This window comes from Spea bombifrons, chromosome 8 (genome assembly GCF_027358695.1).
Source record: "Spea bombifrons isolate aSpeBom1 chromosome 8, aSpeBom1.2.pri, whole genome shotgun sequence".
In the NCBI taxonomy this organism is placed as follows: Eukaryota; Metazoa; Chordata; class Amphibia; order Anura; family Pelobatidae; genus Spea; species Spea bombifrons.
In genome coordinates, this window is record NC_071094.1 from 40732075 (window position 1) to 40752799 (window position 20725).

The window sequence follows — 20725 nt, forward strand, 5'->3', positions numbered from 1 at the left end:
AAGGGACGCTACAACCATCATATGCACTTCAATGAATATGAAAGCTGTGTGGTCCCATTGTACAGTGCTATGGAATATGATGGCGCTATATAACACAATAGGTAACGATAATGGTGTCCCCCCTGCAAATTCATGGGGAGGGGATTCTCCATAATTGGCCCAAATGCATTTACCCCCTCCCCCGCTATTCTGCGTGCAGATGTTACTGGCTGAGCTCCAGTGCTGGCTTGGTGAACGCTGTGGATGGGGGGTCTTTTCAGGCCTCTCTGTCCGTGCCTTGAAAGCACTCCCATTAAATTGTTCGACACAAAGCAGGAGGGAAGCTGCAAAGCTGCAGCTTCTATCTCAGGTATGTTTTGAATGCGTATTAAAGGGGTCTAAGAAGGTTAGGGGTGCTTTAATATGATTTTCTACAGCACAGACTATTAGGGACAGTCATTTTTTTTTTTTTTTTTTTATCCAGTCCGACATATTTTGGCGTTCTAATTTAGAACCCTGCATGCAGATATTAACTCCTTCAACTATCTGTTTCTATAACATAACCTTTACATTTTAATAGAGATTTCACATTGCAAATCCCTGCATACAGTCCGTTGTAATTAGACAATAACATATTCTACAATGCATAGGGAATTCAGATAACAAATATCCGCCAATTAACCTTAAACGGCAGCGGGTTTATTCGTATTCAGCCCAAAACTCTGAAAATGTGAAGTTCTGTCGAGACCGGAATGTAGATCCACCTTAAAACGCGTGGCCAGGGACACAGGGTAAGTATAGATCAAAAAGTGGAACGGTAAAAATACACTGATAACAGGGAACAGGCAGGAACATTCAGTTATGTTTTGTGCTTTTACAGCAGCTGAAAGTTCGCATTTACATCAGTTATTAATATGTTTTTTAAAAAAAATCAACTTTCAGAAAAAGTAGAAATCTATTTCTTAGAGCGATGAATTGCGGGGTAATACAGTATAAAAAAGGGAGCATTATTCATAATCCATTTCATGTCTTAGTGATGTGGATTGCAGCCCAATAAAAAAAAAGAGGTACAGGTTGCCCCTTTACTATATAAAGTAACCAAATGAAAAAATACAATTACAAATTTGCCCAGAAAAACACATATTAAGTGCATTTTATTCTTAAACCTGTGTTCATGCGAAATGTAAGTGTTCAAGCAGTGGGACAGACACCGAAATAAGTTACCATAGCCAATGCTGTGAACGGGGAGCTCGCCGTATATATACGGCATAGTTACAGCCAGCTGAGAAAGCTTTACGTGAGCACAGAACAAAGCCCCCCAATACTGATTTAATCCCACCATATCTTGCATGGGACCCTCTCCTCCGTCTGTCCCAGGATATCTCTACATGTGTTAAAGTTATTGTCAATTATGTATACTGTCAATTTTAATGTTTTTGTTAATAGTCAAAATTATATGAGTAAAAATTAACAGCGCTACGGAATCTGCTGCCGCTATAAAAATGAAATTAATTAACAACCAATCCACCAACGGCCCCAGTGGGGTATAACCGATGGGTCCTATGGCCAACGCATTCCGCAGAGTATTGTATTGCTTGTATTGGTTCCAAATGTAGATACATCGTATTAAATGCCTGCTATATTATTCAACACACAAGCTGGGTCTGATTGTCACGGTTATTTATATAAAGACCTTTATAGTCACTGATTTCAAACGAGACAGGGTTACGCGGGAAGCAATTAATACCAGCACACGCATAAATTTGCATAAATACGCAAAGATGTCTTTCGCATGATTTAAGAATCGTTGATTGTTGAAACGGAGAAGCTACCCTCCCTACTACAGGTAAATACTCTATTTATGTAAGTTCTTGGCTCTTAGAAAAAAAACATGGATAAAAAGGGATTTGGGTGCAAAGTTTGAAAAGTGGTCTTATCGCCGTAACAACTGACGGAATGCTCCAGACAGCAAGAACATTCCATTGGTTGCTATGGTGACAGGACCACAATACAGGCCCATGAGGCTAGGATGATGTTTCATATATAAAAAATAAACAATTGGCAAGAATGTAGTCAGTTGATCCCATAATCGAGAATCCGGAATGTTTTAATAACCGATCGAATGATTAATAAATAAAGCCGGTTCTGCTCGGCAAATCCATGTCTCACGATAAAAGGCAATCAGAAAGTATGACGCTGTAGGTACAAGCAGCCCATATAGCCTTAACCGGCCCACAACTCCCATCACTCTACTTACTTGCTGGGAGTTGGAGTCCACAAACTGCTGACATTTGCAGTGGACTAGAATGCCAGGACTTCGTCTTTACGGTACAACAAAGGGTTAACCGTGGGGAGAATTACACGCAAGAAAAAGTATTGAAAAATGAATTTGTGGGGATGGATTTAAATAAAGCACATTTTTTATTTGGGACCATAAACTTGTTTCTTTTATTTGTCGAAGGGGTTTAGAGAATCGCCATTGGTGTGGATCCAGCCACGTGCTACAAAGTGATAAAGGTTGGTCAAGACTTTAAATTGTGTGTGTGGGGGGGGGGGAGGGGGTTAAAAAAAGAGAAATCTAATGTTATTAAAGGAAGACATATTTCATACCTATTCCACCGAATACCACAGGGGCTTCTGCTGTAACCATATCACCTCTAAGTAACTACCCCCTACGGTGTATTAAGCATTTAACACGCGTCCTGTTTAAGTATAGAATTCACTAAATATATATATATATATATATATATCCACTTCAAGGCCTTTACTGAAAGGGTTAACTCTAAGTAAAAGGCAAGCAGGCACTCAAAGGGTTCAGAAAGTGGCCACTGACAATACATTAACTCATTGTGAGTTCCTATGAATTGCCCCGTTTTTTGCCTTAATGGGGCACCCCCCCCCCTTTAAGTTTTTGGCACGTCTAATAAAATTTCCAAAGGATGGCGGACGCGGCGCGAGGCGAATCGCTCCCCGGAGAGCCACGCGCTTCTCTGCTGTATTAGAAAATGAAGAGATTGAGTGCAAAAGCCGCTTGGATGTGTTGAAGCAGATCGGAGGCGCTTTGGAAAGCTCGGAAGTTTTGGGTCGGGGTTCTGGAACGATTATCTCGGGGGGGTTTTACGCGTTCTGCTTCGCCAGAGCCTCTGCCTCCTGTAGAGACAATAACAAAAAAACACATTAACAAAAAAATCTACAGAGAGTAATAAAATGTAGCAGCAAACAAATAAATAACGGCGAGAATTTATCCGTTCCGGGTTCCCCTTAATGTGTGATTTTATCGCTCGCCCTTTACCCTGATGTAATCTAAGGTGGTCTGATGACAGCAGTCCTGGTGATGACCGCCATGGCATGCGCGGTTATTGTTTTTGTCACAGAATTCCGTTGTGACACCGGAGCCGGGTCCCCCGAAGACTCTGCCTTTCTGGTATGGGGGATGGTTAAGCTTTTTGGCCACCATCCCTCCTTGAAGACCTCAGTGGGTCTCCTCTTTTGAGGAGACCATAGAAGATCTGGTCCTCCGTTGACCTTGGTCTGGGAGGGAAGGAAGGGAATGTGCGTCCCCTTAAGGGGAGCAGCAGCCCCAGAAGAAGAAGAACCTGGTTTCCCTGTGGCCCTAACCCACTGGAGCACCAAGTCACTTTTTCTTTTTCAGGACGGTGGTAGAAACATGGAATCCCGTGAAATCTGTAGAATCTGATTCTACAATCGTGGCCTCAGGTCTGCTAAAAATCACTAGAATTCTCTTTCCCTAGCTGCTGAAGAATGAAGCACTTTACAGGCATACCGAGGAGACTTTCACTGGGCTAACATAAAAAAGAACGGAAGTTACACAAGCTTCCAAGACCTCAGAGGTCTCTTCTTCACATGGAATGAAGGCGAGACCTCTGCGGTCCCGAAAGCTTACGTTTCTTTGCATGTTTTTCTATGCTGGCCCAATAAATGGAATCAGTTCCAGCGCCGGGAGGTAAACTATCAGCAAGCAGATCTCTTCTCTTATTGAGGGCATCACTACAAGCGATGCTTTTACCTTGGAACCCGGTGGAGCAGTCAGGCCCAGAAAGGCATAAACGGCGTTATTCTCTCGCGCTTCGAAGAAAGCGTCATAATCCTGTAAAAAAAGGAGACGGCCGTCAGAAAGTAACATAATCCGTCCAAGTTTGGGCTTTATTGCCATGAAGGTGTTTCTTGTTGTCCAGGGGCGTTGTTACAAACTCACTAAATCTATTTAAATAAGGTGGTTTTATCCGGAGGCCAAAGTAAATTAAAAGGAATCCAGCGACGGGATTAATAATACGATAAACGAGACTCCTTTAGTAAATGCGAGACGACCCCCCAGACTGAGAAGAAATATGAGGACGTGTCGGTGAGAAGCTGGCCCTTCATTAAAAGAAAGCATCGGAAGCCACTTCTTTACTCTTTGGGCGGTTAAAATGTTCTCGCTCTGTTATCTGAGCCCTGATCTACTAAACACCCCGACTCCTTATCATACTGCCTGTGAGAAACAATAGAATGACTCAGTCTCAGTCACTCAGCCAGACACTCTGACTTATAAAAGTCTATGGAGGAAAGGACTTCACTTGCATTGCCAGGGAGAGTCACCAAAAATATCACATGATTGACAACAATGGCCGCCTCCAGGTCTGTATTAAAGGGAGTTTGTTTGTATACAACGCTGGGGGGGGTTATTACTGTATACAGCGCTGGGGGGATTATATTACTGTATACAGCGCTGGGGGGGTTATATTACTGTATACAGCGCTGGGGGTTATTACTGTATACAGCGCTGGGAGGTTATTACTGTATACAGCGCTGGGGGGGTTATATTACTGTATACAGCGCTGGGGGGTTATTACTGTATACAACGCTGGGGGGGTTATTACTGTATACAACGCTGGGGGGGTTATTACTGTATACAGCGCTGGGGGGGTTATTACTGTATACAGCGCTGGGGGGTTATTACTGTATACAGCGCTGGGGGGTTATTACTGTATACAGCGCTGGGGGGTTATTACTGTATACAGCGCTGGGGGTTATTACTGTATACAGTGCTGGGAGGTTATTACTGTATACAGCGCTGGGGGTTATTACTGTATACAGCGCTGGGGGTTATTACTGTATACGGCGCTGGGGGTTATATTACTGTATACAGCGCTGGGGGTTATATTACTGTATACAGCGCTGGGGGCTATTACTGTATACAGCGCTGGGGGTTATATTACTGTATACAACGCTGGGGGGGTTATTATTGTATACAGCGCTGGGGGGTTATTACTGTATACAGCACTGGGGGTTATTACTGTATACAATGCTGGGGGGTTATTACTGTATACAGCGCTGGGGGTTAATACTGTATACAGCGCTGGGGGTTATTACTGTATACAGCTCTGGGGGGGTTATTACTGTATACAGCGCTGGGGGTTATTACTGTATACAACGCTGGGGGGTTATTACTGTATACAGCGCTGGGGGTTTATATTACTGTATACAGCGCTGGGGGTTATTACTGTACACAGCGCTGGGGGTTATTACTGTATACAGTGCTGGGGGGTTATTACTGTATACAGCACTGGGGGTTTATATTACTGTATACAGCGCTGGGGGTTATTACTGTATACAGCGCTGGGGGGTTATTACTGTATACAGCGCTGGGGGGTTATTACTGTATACAGCGCTGGGGGGTTATTACTGTATACAGCGCTGGGGGGTTATTACTGTATACAGCGCTGGGGGGTTATTACTGTATACAGCGCTGGGGGTTATTACTGTATACAGCGCTGGGGGGTTATTACTGTATACAGCGCTGGGGGGGGTTATTACTGTATACAGCGCTGGGGGTTATTACTTTATACAGCGCTGGGGGGGTTATTACTGTATACAGCACTGGGGGTTATTACTGCATACAGCACTGTGGGTTATTACTGTATACAGCGCTGGGGGTTATATTACTGTATACAGCGCTGGGAGGGGTTATTACTGTATACAGCGCTGGGGGTTATTACTTTATACAGCGCTGGGAGGGGTTATTACTGTATACAGCACTGGGGGTTATTACTGTATACAGCGCTGGGGGGTTATTACTGTATACAGTGCTGGGGGTTATATTTCTGTATCCAGCGATGGGGGTTATTACTGTATACAGTGCTGGGGGTTATATTTCTGTATCCAGCGATGGGGGTTATTACTGTATACAGCGCTGGCGGGGCTTCCCGTCTGAAGACCCTGACCCGTCACTAATCCCTGTCAGCGGGCGGCTTTGCGCGGGTCACGGCGTCTTACCCCACAGTACTGGCTGTCGTTAAAAATCTGCGGGGGGAGAGGGTTGCTGTTAGCCGGCCGGCTGTTCTCAGGAACATTTTCTCGCATCCATTTGCGATTCTCCTCGTTGGCCGCGATATCCTTTTCTTCATACTCGATCTTTACAGCATCAAAAAACCCCAAGACATCCTGCTGCTTCTTCTTAATCTGGTGATAGAAAGAAAAAGGACAAAGCGTAGGGATTAGATTTTATTGAATCGAGCAGATAGCGGATCACGTGATCTGCAGCATATTTCTGATTCAACAAGAAAAATCAAGACGTGGAAGAAACATTAACGGAACATCAAAAACATCCATGTATAGATCAAGAGAAAATGCACTCAGCCGCACACACACACACGACACTCAGCCGCACACACACGACACTCAGCCGCGCACACACGACACTCAGCCTCACGCGCACACACGACACTCAGCCGCGCACACACACACACACGACACTCAGCCGCGCACACACACACGACGCTCAAGCCACACACGACACTCAGCCACACACACACACGACACTCAAGCCACACACGACACAACACTCAGCCACACACACACAACACTCAGCCACACACACACAACACTCAGCCACACACACACACAACACTCAGCCACACACACACACAACACTCAGCCACACACACACACAACACTCAGCCACACACACACACACAACACTCAGCCACACACACACATTGAACATTGGCCTCCTGGGTACTGATAACAGTGATCCCAGACCATTCTCCCTTCACTGATTTATGCTCCATGACTCCAGCACCGTGCATCCGCTGCCCGACAGCTACAGAGAACGAGATTCCATAGAAACACAGAATCTGACTCCAGATCAGACCCATTCGGCCCCCGTCTATTCGATCCGTTTCTCCTGCTGTAAAGACTCAGACTCATCCCATGCATGTTTAAATTCCCTCACTGTGTAAACCTCTGGCACTTCTGCGGGGAGGCTGTTCCACTTATCTACCACCTTCTTAGTAAAGAATGGAATTTACTCTGTAAGCTCCAGGCCTATTCTAAAAGAGCAGCTCAGCTGTACATTTACGGATTTATATGGCACCATCATATTCTTCGGCGCTGTACAATGGGTAAATAGGACATAAGTAGTGCATCTCATAATAATTTGGACAAAAACAAAAAGTAAGGACAGCCCTGGGCAAAGGAGCTTACAATCTACAATACATCATATGGTGTACATACTGCAGCGAAGTAAATACTAAAATAGGGCTGCAACTAACGATTATTTTAATAATCGATTAATCGGCCGATTATTTTTTCGATTAATCGATTAATCGGATAAAAAAAACAATATGCAAATTTTTCGTTTATTTAAAAGAATTTAATGAACTGGATGTTAAAAAACAACTTAAAATTTACATTAACATTCTTATTTTGTTATGATGTAATAAAAAACAATATTTTCAAAGTACAAGAACCCAAACACAATATTTATGAAACAAAATAACCCCAAACATTCTGAAAAGAGGTGGACTATTACTGTTCAAGAAACTTTGCCCCAGCACTTTGCACTTTGCACCCAGCACTTTGCACCCAGCACTTTGCACCCAGCCCTGGCACTTTGCACCCAGCACTTTGCCCCCAGCACTTTGCCCCAGCCCTGGCACTTTGCATCCAGCACTTTGCACCCAGCATTCAGCACTTTGCACCAGCACTTTGCACCCAGCCCTGGCACTTTGCACCCAGCACTTTGTACCCAGCACTCAGCACCCAGCACTTTGCCCCAGCCCTGGCACTTTGCATCCAGCACTTTGCACCCAGCACTTTGCACCAGCACTTTGCACTTTGCACCCAGCACTTTGTACCCAGCACTCAGCACTTTGCGCCCAGCACTTTGCCCCAGCCCTGGCACTTTGCACCCAGCACTTTGCACCCAGCCCTGGCACTTTGCACCCAGCACTTTGCACTGTGCCCCTGCACCCAGTCTCCAACTCTGCCCTGCACCCAGCCCTGCCCCCACATTCTGCCCTGCCCCCACACTCACACTCTGCCCTGCACCCACACTCACACCCTGCCCTGCATCCCCACCCCCACTCTGCCCTGCACCCAGTCTCCCACTCTGCTCTGCACCCACACTCACACCCTGCATCCCCACCCCCACTCTGCCCTGCACCCAGTCTCCTGCCCTGCACCCCCCACCCCCACTCTGCCCTGCACCCCCACCCCCACTCTGCCCTGCACCCCCACCCCCACTCTGCCCTGCACCCACACTCACACCCTGCCCTGCATCCCCTGAAACCCCACTCCCACCCCGCCGTGGACCCCCACCCCCGCGAATCGCTCTGTGCGAATGGAGCCACTCGCACAGAGCGAACCGCTCTGTGCGAATGGAGCCACTCGCACAGAGCGAACCGGAACACGTCACATCCGTCACGTAGCTAGAAGAAGGCGGAGACTGCAGAGCGTGTAGCAGAAGCGGGGAACGCTCGCGGAGGTAAGTAAAAGGAGCCGAGTGCTTCAACAACGAATTGATCACTCGATTAATCGATAACGGAAATCGTTATCGATGATTTCCGTTATCGATTATTATCGATTTTATCGATTCGTTGTTTCAGCTCTATACTAAAATAAAACGTTGCAGGGAGCAGAGAATGGGGTAGGCCGGACGCGGAATGTCTTCTGTAGGAACAGAATACGCCGGACTTGCTGCCGACTGAGTGATATTTTCCGTAGAGTCCGGGGGTGTAAAAAACGGGAAGTCTCGAAAAATATTTTAAGTGGGAGCTGCAAATATTTGGAGACATTTTGAAACAATGTGAAAACAATGGCTGAATTGTACATTGTAAGCTGCCTATTATGCCCTGTGTACCCACGGTACAGCGCTGTATAAATCATTATTTGTTTTTTTTGAAAACCTTGTTGACTTTCAGGCTAGCCCTGAAAGGGTTAACACCAGAATAAGGCGCCTGTTCCTTTAAGATCCCGGCCTGATGTCACAGCGGGACAGCGGCTTTAATTTAACGAGATACAGATGTGGGATCCCCGGGAGGTTTTGCTGCTGGTGACGAATCTCTCATCTTCTAGAACTCTGCTGCCTGGCGGATCGGATTCCATTGCTGGACTTTTCTGATCACTTCCAAACACTGAGAAGGAACGGCCCTCACGGCCCTCAAGGCCCTGGTCTCATTCAGCGCTGGACGGGTTATGAAAGAAGGAATCCCTTTCTAAAAATGCTGGTTCTCACCGATTTGGGGGAAATGCAGCTAATTACCCATATAAGGGCAAAAAAAAAAAAGCCCCCTCTCTGCTCACAGCCCCTCCTCCCCAGCAGCTTCTCCCTCAAGACTACTTCAGGCAAAATGCGCTGCAGAGACGGCCAAATAAGGAGATGTCTTCTAACTGCCGCTACTGCCTGCCGCACATGACACACGCTACTGCCTGCCGCACATGTCACACGCTACTGCCCGCCGCACATGTCACACGCTACTGCCCGCCGCACATGTCACACGCTACTGCCCGCCGCACATGTCACACGCTACTGCCCGCCGCACATGTCACACGCTACTGCCCGCCACACATGTCACACGCTACTGCCCGCCGCACATGTCACACGCTACTGTCTGCCGCACATGACACACGCCACTGCCTGTCGCACATGACACACGCCACTGCCTGTCGCACATGACACATGCTACTGCCTGCCGCACATGACACACGCTACTGCCTGCCGCACATGACACACGCTACTGCCTGCCGCACATGTCACACGCTACTGATGCACATGACACATGCTACTGCCGCACATGACACACGCTACTCCCTGCCGCACATGTCACACGCTACTGCCTGTCGCACATGTCACACACTACTGCCTGCTGCACGTCACACGCGGCTGCCTGCCGCACAGGGGCACACGCCACTGCCTGCCGAATATGACACACGCCACTGCCTGCCGAATATGACACACGCCACTGCCTGCTGCACGAGACGCCGCTGCCTGCCGCTCATTGGGCTGCTGCATGAGACGCCACTGCCTGCCGCACAAGACAATGCTGCCTGTCTGGTCCAGCTTGTGGCTAAACACAGAAAAGAAACACAGACTAAAGTCACCTGTACCGGGCTGCATTCATTAAGGAGTTGCAGAGGTAAATACAGTGAGGAGATTAAACATGCGCGGGACAGACATCCGGCTCCTGAATCTAAGACGAGACCAATGACTGATTGAGGCCCGAATCTTTACAGCAGGAGAAACGGGCGAATAGACGGGGGCCAAATGGGGCCGATCTGCCCAATTCTATTCACTGCGTGTTTATAGTCATCTTGACAACATAACATAATAACGAGTATTTATACAGCGCGTTTCTCCCAGGGGGAACCAAAGCACTTCCTTAGCTCTCGGAACGAACCGAATCGGCAACTGAATAAAAATATTAAAAATAGCCGAATAATGGCTGCTATTATTACCCGATCGACGGAACTCATTTATCGACCTCGGAAGGATGAAGGGCTTACCCTGGCGGGATTCGAACCTGCGACCTTGAGGATGCATTGTGAGCCCGTACATGTACGGGCTCTGTCATTAAGGGGTTAAACATGAAATCCTCATATATCAGACTCTAAAAAAGGTCACAGGAGGCTCACACCCGCTAAAGGCAGGGCTGGTCTTCTTCTGCCGATCCTTACCTAATAAAGCAGGTGTTTGTATTTATTTTACCTTACTTTATAAAGCTTGTGCACGATGTTTAGATAAACCTCATATAGTCTTATCTCGCTGCTTTATGGGACAAGATAAAATATCTCCTGGGGAAGGCAAAAGAAGGTCTGCGTTAGCTAAGTTACTTAGAAGATGTCTAGACACGGGGAACACGGACCTCGTGGAACAACGGCACGCCTGAAGAAGAGGTCAAAGGTCCAGACGGCGTTAAGTTATTCAGGTGAAATGAGAGACCCCAAAACTCTACCTTCACCCACGAGACTCCATTTAAACATTAATGGTTATTATTATTATGAATTATTCCTGCCATATATGAAGGCGCAAAGCTCAATAAATGGAATTTTGTTCCACTTTGCTTATTTTGGTCCAAAATCTTACTCAACATGTGATTTGTCTACAGTAATAGAGCATTGAAGTACCGCGGAGGAAGCGAGTAGCAGAAGTCGCAGGAGAAGGAAGCCCGAGGCCGGTTCCTCATATGGATTCGCCTTTGTATAGAGTATAAGACTTGGCCTCAGGCCCAGGAACGTAGCATGGCTGAGCGCTATCCTAGACCTGGCCCTGGACAGCACCCCTGACGCGCTCTACCGCTAACCTCGCGGCCGCCGTCTACACGCCGAGCGCATGGATATCACGTCGTGTCCCGGTGCAGTGGAAATGTCACCAAGGAGGCCCTGCCGGTCAGGCTCTGTGCTCCAAAGGGTCGGTTACAAGAGAGATCTCTGGTCTCCCCGACCAGCCCAAGGAGAAGTGTCTCACCGGGGAGCCCAATCGCTCAATAGGGCAATATGCAAACCATTATACAGCACAGGGGCCACCGCCATACCCGGCTAGCCAGGAGCCATCTCTATTCAGGTAGCAGGTGGACAGGTCTATTGACGTCAATGGGTGATCCACTGACATCGAAGGATTGAACTGACACTCATTACGGGGTTGCCTTTTCAGGGAGCGCAGCGGCACGAAACATTCACAGCCTGCGCCAAAACCAATTCATTTAGCGTTGGGAATGAAGCCGGCCAGAAACTCTTGGCTGCCACAATGTTACAAGCCGCGTCTGGCATTCCGATAGAATAGCATGAACACGCATACAGAGGCCGGGGCTGCGTGTTCAGCGGATCATGTAATTTATGGAATTACAATTTGTTAATAACTTTAACACAATAGAGCAGTCTGTAAAATAATTAAAAAAAATGATTTTAGGGCAATTATGCAAAACGTGTACATTGTTCCCATATAGAAATGTTTACAGAAACATTCGCAGAATATATATGTAATTCTTTAACTTATCGATACAGAATTCATGCATCATTCTGGTTCTATGCAGTCCTAAACAGCTGGCATATAAACTCAGGTGTAGGGACTGCCCCCACAAACTTTGGACTGTTGGCAGTTATACATTTCAATTGCTCACGACTGATTCGAGGTCTGCTCTTTGCACTACTAAACATAAAAAAGCGACAATAAAAATACATAATTTTGAAGGCTGCATTTTCTGAGGAGGAATAAATCTGGAAGCACGGGAGAAACGTCCTCGTTGGGGAACTGGGTTAGAAGACGGACGTGTTGGGGGGGGACTGGGTTAGAAGACGGACGCTTTGAGGGGACTGGGTTAGAAGACAGGCGTGTTGGGGGACTGGGTTAGAAGACGGACACGTTGGGGGGACTGGGTTAGAAGACGGACGCGTTGGGGGACTGGGTTAGAAGACGGACGCGTTGGGGGACTGGTTTAGAAGACGGACGCGTCAGGGGACTGGGTGAGAAGACGGACACGTTGGGGGGACTGGGTTAGAAGACGGACTCGTTGGGGGACTGGGTTAGAAGACGGACACGTTTGAAAGGTATGATCACGCGTTTCAGTGTATATGGCGGCCGGAGGGTTAATGTGAGCATTACGCAGCGTGCGCAGGAAGCATACCTGAGTATGCTTCCTGTTTCAGTAGATGCAGCCAATGGGACGGCTTATACGGGGCAGAAGTCCAGCAGCTAAAGAATGCGTGCATTAAACTGCACTGGAAGCTGTGCTAAAAACTAAAAGGCTGTCTACTAAATGAGGCAGCTCGTCTCACCGTAACTCACCGTTTAGTAAATAGAACCCAGAATGGTAAATCATTAACCAGTTAAATGTTTATAGAGCCCATCCCGGTTAGTTGCAGACAGACCTACGCACCTGCAAGCTCTACCGCCGTTGTGTAAGAGACTCGTAACCTTACCGCTAAAACGAAGAGATAAACAAAAACGCCAGAAACTAAACTATTTCACTTAAAATTATTCTAGAATGTGCTTTTTGGGGGGGTTGCGTTTTAGAAATGGACCAGACGGAAAGTTAAAGGGACCCCCAAACCTATCAAGTGCATTAAAGCGGATTGGACGGCCGGAGCGTCCCTTTAATAATACCCAAAATTACCAATTCTTACATTTTACCCGTAACCGCGGGGCCGACAAGATGCGGATACATTTACGCGATTAGGAAACGGAAGCCGGCCCGTCGCCGGGGGAAACCGACGACTTATTTGTTTCTTCTGGCTTCGATAATACCTGTTAACTGGGGCAGCTCGCCAACCTGTCCATTGTCCGACTTCCATCCGAGTTTCATGCTCCTAAAAACCATAGCTTTCTGTGCATTGGGGGGGGGGTCTCTTTAGAGCTGGCAGTAAGTAAGCAAGAAAAAAAAGTTTAAAAAGGGAAAAAATAGGAAAAAGAGCTGCGTATGGCGTATATTTTGTGTCTCAGCAGAAGCCAGGAGGAGGAGGAGACCCCCGCAAGTCGGCCACGTGGGAGCTGCAGGACGGCACAGACCCCCCAGTGATTTTCCAGCTCAATGAATGAACCACTCGGGGGAGATCAGATCGGGAGAGCGGGCCAGCTGCTCAGGACTGCCCTGTGAAACCCCGGGACCATTGGGAGCTATGGCTTTAGCCAGCGAGTAGGGATTTATGTTCCAGGGGCCGGTGGAAATAGTTGTTTTTGTTCCAGGTTTGCATTCCACGCACAATAAAGCCAGTGTTACCGAGAGCGCGACGGAATAAAAGCGGGAGCCATTATCACGTTAATTATAAAGCAGTAACGAGTACACCCGCAGCGAGGGGGGGGGTCGGGGTTAAGCGGCCGTTCTTAACGATAAACACGCGATTATGTTTCTGCTCCACATTCAACTACAAGCCTTCCAGATAACGTTTAACCCCTCCGAGGCTGGAGCCGTGTTCTCTATCACAGCAAGAAGAGGGTAAAGGGGCAGGAAACCGGGAACAAGAAATGATTCGTGACTTTAAGGAGAAGCTGCAGCGCAGTAACCCTTTCCACCCCATCATGGTCTCCTTTTTGGATGAACACATCAAGCTAAGGCGCTGCGGACAGGGAAAGGTCCTGCGGAATCCCTCCATACATTTGCCAGGGGTATAAACCAGGACTCTGCAGGGTTCCTTATAATCTCTGCATGTGTGTGAGCAAGTTTTACTTTACAGAGAGTGGGGTGGATAAGTGGAACAGCCTCCCAGAGGAAGTGGTAAAAGTTAATACAGAGAGGGAATGATTAACAGTGGAGTCTCCACAGACTTTAATCCAGGAAAAAAGTATGCGGATGTTTGTTTCAAAAAAATGATTGAACTATGCATTATGCAGGGTCACGTATACTAAACGGCGACATTCAACAAATTCCTGGGGTATGGAGCGTAAGGATCAGGAAACGGGAGCGCATTGAGCCGTGATGTGAATACAAACGCCTTTAAACCAGACCCCCATCACGGCACGACCCACGTCGGCAGGGGTTAACCCCTGAGGCGCAAGAAGAGTCTGCAGGGTTAGTTGCAGCACATCCAGAACTTTGGATACAGACCCAAACTTTCCTCTCCACGTTCTACTTCTGTCTTAACTACCGGGACGCTTCTCGCTGCCAGTGGGTGTCACTAACAGGACTGCTCTAAAAAAATACAAGCCACTTCTCATCAATGTAATCCAGCAATTAATATTAATACAGTATGATTATTTACTACAGTAAACGGGATTATTCCTCCCCAGATACAGTGTGTGCAGAGAGGTTTATGGGTCACGGTGCAAAGATTACCGTCAGAAACACAATGGGCGATGGTTTAGCGACAAGCGATTAGTCGGGGTTGGGCAACACGCAGTTACGTTTATGATAAGGTCACAGGAGTTCTGTGTAACCGGGAGTGTGGATGTAAAAGAGGCTGGGAGTGGATGATGGGAGTTGTAGTCGTCATAGACGGCTTCATTTCAAATACAGAAGACACAGAAAACTAAGGCAACAATGTTGGGCATCACTGCTGGCTACACTTCAAAGGTTAACATTTGGACCCACGGAACTCGGTTGTGGGTGATAGGAGTGGGTTATTTGCCTGTGCCGCCCATTCCGCAGGGGCCACTTCCCGTCACATAATCCGGTCACAAAGAAAATAAAATAACATCGGCCTCACAGGTTAACCCCAGATAACATAACTGCCCCCAAAACCATCTGCAATACCCCCCCTGGAAGATTTACCCTCGCCAAAGTACGAATACTCCCACAGACTGCAACCCACAGGTACCCCCTTAACGCAAGATTTCAGCACATCAGCCATCTCCTGACTCCCATCACTCAGAGCCGTCCACACACCGGAAAAAAACCCAGAAGAAATAAACCACAAACTAAACATTAGAATTCCCCGCCGGATAACGGAAACACATATAATAACTAATATAATCAGCTCGGCCCACAGACGGCCCACCCTGCGCAAGCAGTGGAATGCATGGTCCTCGAAGGGTTAAATTTGCCTTTACTCTTTATGGCTACTTCCTAAATTCACGGAGCGCGCGTTACGTACATCTCCGGCTATTCCTGCGGGGGTCCGCTCCACACTTTTCTATAACTTGGAACCCCCGTCATCCTTTATAGAGGAAACGGGGGTGTCTTCCACGCCACATTCCATCACAAGCATCACGAGTCGGACCCCCGTTCCCTACATACCGGCTCAGTTTGTCTGTTCTAGCCGGACCCTTTGAATGTACGGACTGTAAGAAGCGCTGCGGAAACTGTTGGCGATATATAAAATAATAACGAATAACAATAATAATAATAAATCTGTTATCTTCTATGTCGACATGGATCTAGAGCTGAACAGGATATTTCTCCCCCGGGACCGCCTGTGCAGATCGGGGTCCAACAGCACACAAAATTAAAGTTTCTACCCCTGTAAGACCCCCCCTCCCCCATAACAGCCCCCCTCCCCCATAACAGCCCCCCAGCCATAATGTATAGAAGTCAGCTCTTACAGATGTGGACCCCGAGGAGGTTGCAATGTAAACTTTGATCACCATCCTGCCCAGCTGGATGAGGGTCCTGCAGCTCTGGTTGCTGTTCCTCCTGTTGCTGCTGTTGCCCCCCTGTGCTCCTGTCTGCCCTCTAGGACTCCCCTCTGCCCCAGTCTGGGTGGTACTGGTGTCACTGGTGATGCTGGTTCACCTCCTCCTCCTCTCGCAGGCTGCTCCTCTCTGCTCCGCCAGTGCTGGATGCTGCTTTGCATACAGGGAGGCTCGGTCTTTTTTTTTTTTTCTTTCACTCAACTAACTTTATTTAAGTTAACAAAAATAAGCAGCTGCACAAGGAACAAGCTGACCACTGTTTGGGGTAATTCTAGAGCAGGAGGGTTGCTGGACACGGGAAGTTCTGTGAAGTAGAAGGCACAGTAATGTTAACATACCGGACATTTTTTATGGGCCACATTGCACGTTATGAACATGGGGCAATTAACTTTAAAAAGAGGCAAATGACTGGGCCCAGGCCTATGGCAGTTGTTCTTTGGTGCCCTTAACAGCTACAATAACTTAGAATGATATAACTAGATAGATAGATAGATAGATAGATAGATAGATAGATAGATAGATAGATAGATAGATAGATAGATAGATAGATAGACAGATAGAATTATAATTTATAATAAAATTGGATACAATTATTGTTGTACTTAACTTTATTCACCGTATCTCTATCAAGGAGAATGATAAGTTTGAAAGGCCTTAAAAATGAAATATTTGGCCAATACAAGTAAACCACAATACTCATTTTTAACAATTTCTTGGAGCAAAATATGGACATTGCTGTTAAGGTCAGAAATGTGTGAGCGCCACCTCGTGGAATTACTCATACATTACAGATCATATTTTTTATCCTTGTATTTTTTCCTTAACACACTTTGTTAAATTGAGTTTGTTTATTAAATACCTCTAACACAGGCTCAAATTATAACTTATACATAATATTGTTTAAAAGACAGCCGCTCCAACTGTGCGTCCCACTTTAGGAGCATCTGAAGTTTTAGTTCTATTGTTCCATTACAGAGTAAAAGTCTCAATAGACATATCCGTCTAATGCTACCCCAAGGGCTGTCCAGATTCGATACACAGGGCAAATTTCTTCATGCACGAGGGAACCAATAATCCCCCCTTCGTGCGTTTCAGGGGCCTGTGCATTACTAGCCAACATTCATCAATGGACCACTGATGTCCTCAAAGGCCTTTGGGCTGAGGAGTTAAGTGAGGCATCGCATATCCTTTTGGTAAGTGCGACCCCCTGAAGGTGAAAATGGGGGGTCTGGTGTTTGCCACGGCCCTTAACTAGATATGAGAACTTTTCTCAGGGCTTCAAATTATACCAAACTTGGCACTTTGGCCTTAAGGCTGAGCAGGTGTTATGGAGCCTGAGATACACTTCGGAGCTCCCTGGTTTAGCCCGTCAATGGAAGAATGATCCATTAGTGGAAGATTTCAGTGCTCCTTCCCCTTGGACTAAGAAGGTTGAGTCCTCCTGCAGGCCTTCTGGCCGGGGAGGGAAGAAACAGGTCACATTTCCCTTGGAGAAGAAAAGAAGAAGATCCGGTGTCCACCATGGCCCTCAGTCACGGTGAAAAATACAACATTAAATATAAAAATAAATAACACAACTGATCATTTGTTTCACTGTTGAAGTCAGCAATTTCCAACACGTGTATAAGAACCCATTTTTTGGCTTAGTGTAAGAGATTATGATAAGCTCTTTATTTTCTAACAATGGGTTTGAGAATTTGGTGTCTCTTTAAGAAACCATTACCGCGTAACGAATTTAGGGGGAAAAAAGGCGAGAATAGTTTTCTGTATTTACTTTTCTTTTTTAAATGTTTCTTTAAAAAAAACGTATTCTCGTCATCACCGGCCGATTCTAAGCCAAAACTAATGAGCGTTGCATGGGCAGATGGCAGACAGAAACGAGGAGGTGTGCATGGAATAAAGAACATTTGTTCCCTTTCTATATCGAACATAGAACACGATTTAAATGCGTCACTTAACGGGAAAATTACAGTGAAAAACTCCGCTTGAGTTACTCGTAGCTCACAATCTTCTCAGCCCTGCTAAACCTTTTCAGGTTATTAAAGTTTAAGTCAGTCTAGAGGCCTTTCTTGTTATTCTCTTCGCTAAGTGAACAAATTCAGTCTGTGAGGAGACTTTCAAGAAGTTTCGTTATTTTGATTATGCATTATCCAGGGCCAGGCAAGCTCTTTCTACGGCAGAAGCTCACTGGGGTTGGCTTTTCATGTGCAGTGAAGTCAGGGAGCTGAAACACCGTTCTCCTGCCGCCTGAACACGTGGGCTACAGACTGGTTTTGAGGCTGTGTTGCAACCTAGTAGAAGTGTTTTCATTTCTAAAGTGTGCTGTTTTTTACTGTTTGACATTTTTTGATTATTTTCTTTGATTGCAGGAAAAAACAGTACATTATTGTAGCAGAAGGTGACAGGCAGAATGAGCATTGTCATACCCACGACATACTCTATGCCCCGTTGACACGAGACTTCTCAAAGAGCGGGGGGCACCATGGACGATACAGCTCGACCCCATCGCTGATCCATTCCCCTTTTTATAGCGGATAAGTGTTGTATCTGGAGGTGTGCTGTATTTAATATTATTGCCATACTTGGTGAAGCTGTTCTGTGCTCCATCACTGCTGGCCCTGAATATGAAAAGTAAGAATAAACCCAATCAAGACAAAAATGTGTGTTGATCTTTGCCTCGCATTTGGGTTCTCGACTGACAGCGGATCCTTGGGTAGAGCAGCTTTTAGCACTGAGTCTACCCTTTTTGTCAGTGTCCTGGGAGTGGGGTATTATCCTGATACTGCTGTCATGTTCTAGCTACAGGTAGAACATCGTACGTGCGCCGAGCCTCCCCTCCCAGGTTAGTCACGATCCCATAATGAGCAGTCTGGGATTAGTTTACGTTTATGGGTTCTCTTAGCCGTACGGTGGCCCCCATGTGCTTCTTCCGAGCAAGGGTCTATGTTTAGGGCAGAAGGGTAAAGGTTAGTGCGCTGGACAAGGTGAAACCGCGCTAGTTTAGAACCGGACATCGAGGTGAAGGACCATAACAATTATCTTCACCGTCGGATTCTGTAACCGTCGACATCGCTTGCTTTCTACAGAATCTTCTCCGAAGGAGACCGTAAGGGACCGGATACAAAAGGAAACGTGTAACGCCTTTTGCCTCTCGATGGTGGGTAATTATAAGACTCCTGCGTGTTATTATGAGACGCAGCTGTCGTTCAGGAAGTTGGTTGCGACACGCTCCTGTGAATAAGGCAGTTGGTGGCTGCGGCTTCTGCCTCGTGATCAGCGACCTGTTAGTTGGTACTGCTTTTGTGAATGGCTGAAAATATGGCAATTGAAAGTGGACGCTGTTTGTGCCATGTAGTGGCTTGATTTACCCCAAAGGTAGGCAGACTAGGATTACCCATCATTTACACTAGGCACATGCCTAGTAGCCCACAAATTGGAAATCCACCGCTCTGCTGTGCCAGGTGGATCTCGGCAGGGTCACGTAAGATATTTCACATGACCCCGCACTATTAAGGCAACGGCTCACATACAGGTGAGGAATCTGCAATCTGTCATCTCGTTTGAGGGGCTCCTGAAATCCATATACATTGGGGCATCAGGGCAAGGGCATCAAACTTGTCCTTAGGGAATCATGGTCAGAAGAAGAATTAAAGTGTAAGCTTCCAAGACAATATAGGTCTCCGTATCATCCACAGTACCACTCGCTGCATGTAGGGGCTGGAATGTTCCTTTATTATTATTATTTATTGGTTTATATAGCGCCATCAAATTCCGTAGCGTAAGTCATCAGAGAGGTAATTATTTTTGTGTTACTTTAACCTCCAGGTGTGAGGTTAAAATCTTCCTAATGTATATCCCATAGAAGCTGACATCTTAAATTCCACTCCTCTATTTTAAAGTTGCCGATTGTTGTTGATTGGGTCAGTCGATAATGCTGGCTCTGCCACAGGCTGCAACCAATCTAAGCTTCCATTGGATTAACTTTAAACAAAATTAGGTAATTGCATGAAATGTAAATGAATATAATTGTGCTAAAAGCAACAGTTCCCCTTGTATTATAGACAGAGGGAAGAAGACACAGAGCTCGAAAACATTACAGAACGTACAGAAGGCACGGGGGTCATGACCACCAAAGAACTGTAACCTAGATCCAAAAACAGATGTTCACGAGCCTGGGCCTTCGAGACGGAACAAAAGAATGTTTCACTTAACAGTCAGTTAAAGTAAAAGGAATCATTTCACCGATTGGATATGCTTTAAAAAGCAGCCCCGATGCAAGAAGAATGTATATGGCTCCGTGAGTAGTTTAATATACCCCCCCAAGAAAAAAAAAACCTTTGTGGGCCAATTCTTGCCACTGATTAAGGGTGGAACAGGAGAGGTAATAGATTGCAAGCTTCTGAG

At 46.5% G+C, this 20725-nt stretch overlaps 1 protein-coding gene across 1 annotated transcript; it reads right to left on the minus strand.

The window, feature by feature from the left end:
- Positions 1–2722: 2722 nt before the first annotated feature.
- On the minus strand, positions 2723–16446 carry SH3BGRL (SH3 domain binding glutamate rich protein like). Its single transcript, XM_053473946.1, has 4 exons — positions 16232–16446; positions 6256–6441; positions 4007–4087; positions 2723–3129 (listed from the first exon to the last, which is right to left on the minus strand). The coding sequence occupies exons 1-4, from the start codon at positions 16274–16276 to the stop codon at positions 3097–3099; spliced, it is 345 nt and encodes a 114-aa protein (XP_053329921.1). The 5' UTR covers positions 16277–16446; the 3' UTR covers positions 2723–3096.
- Between the last annotated feature and the right edge of the window lie 4279 nt (positions 16447–20725).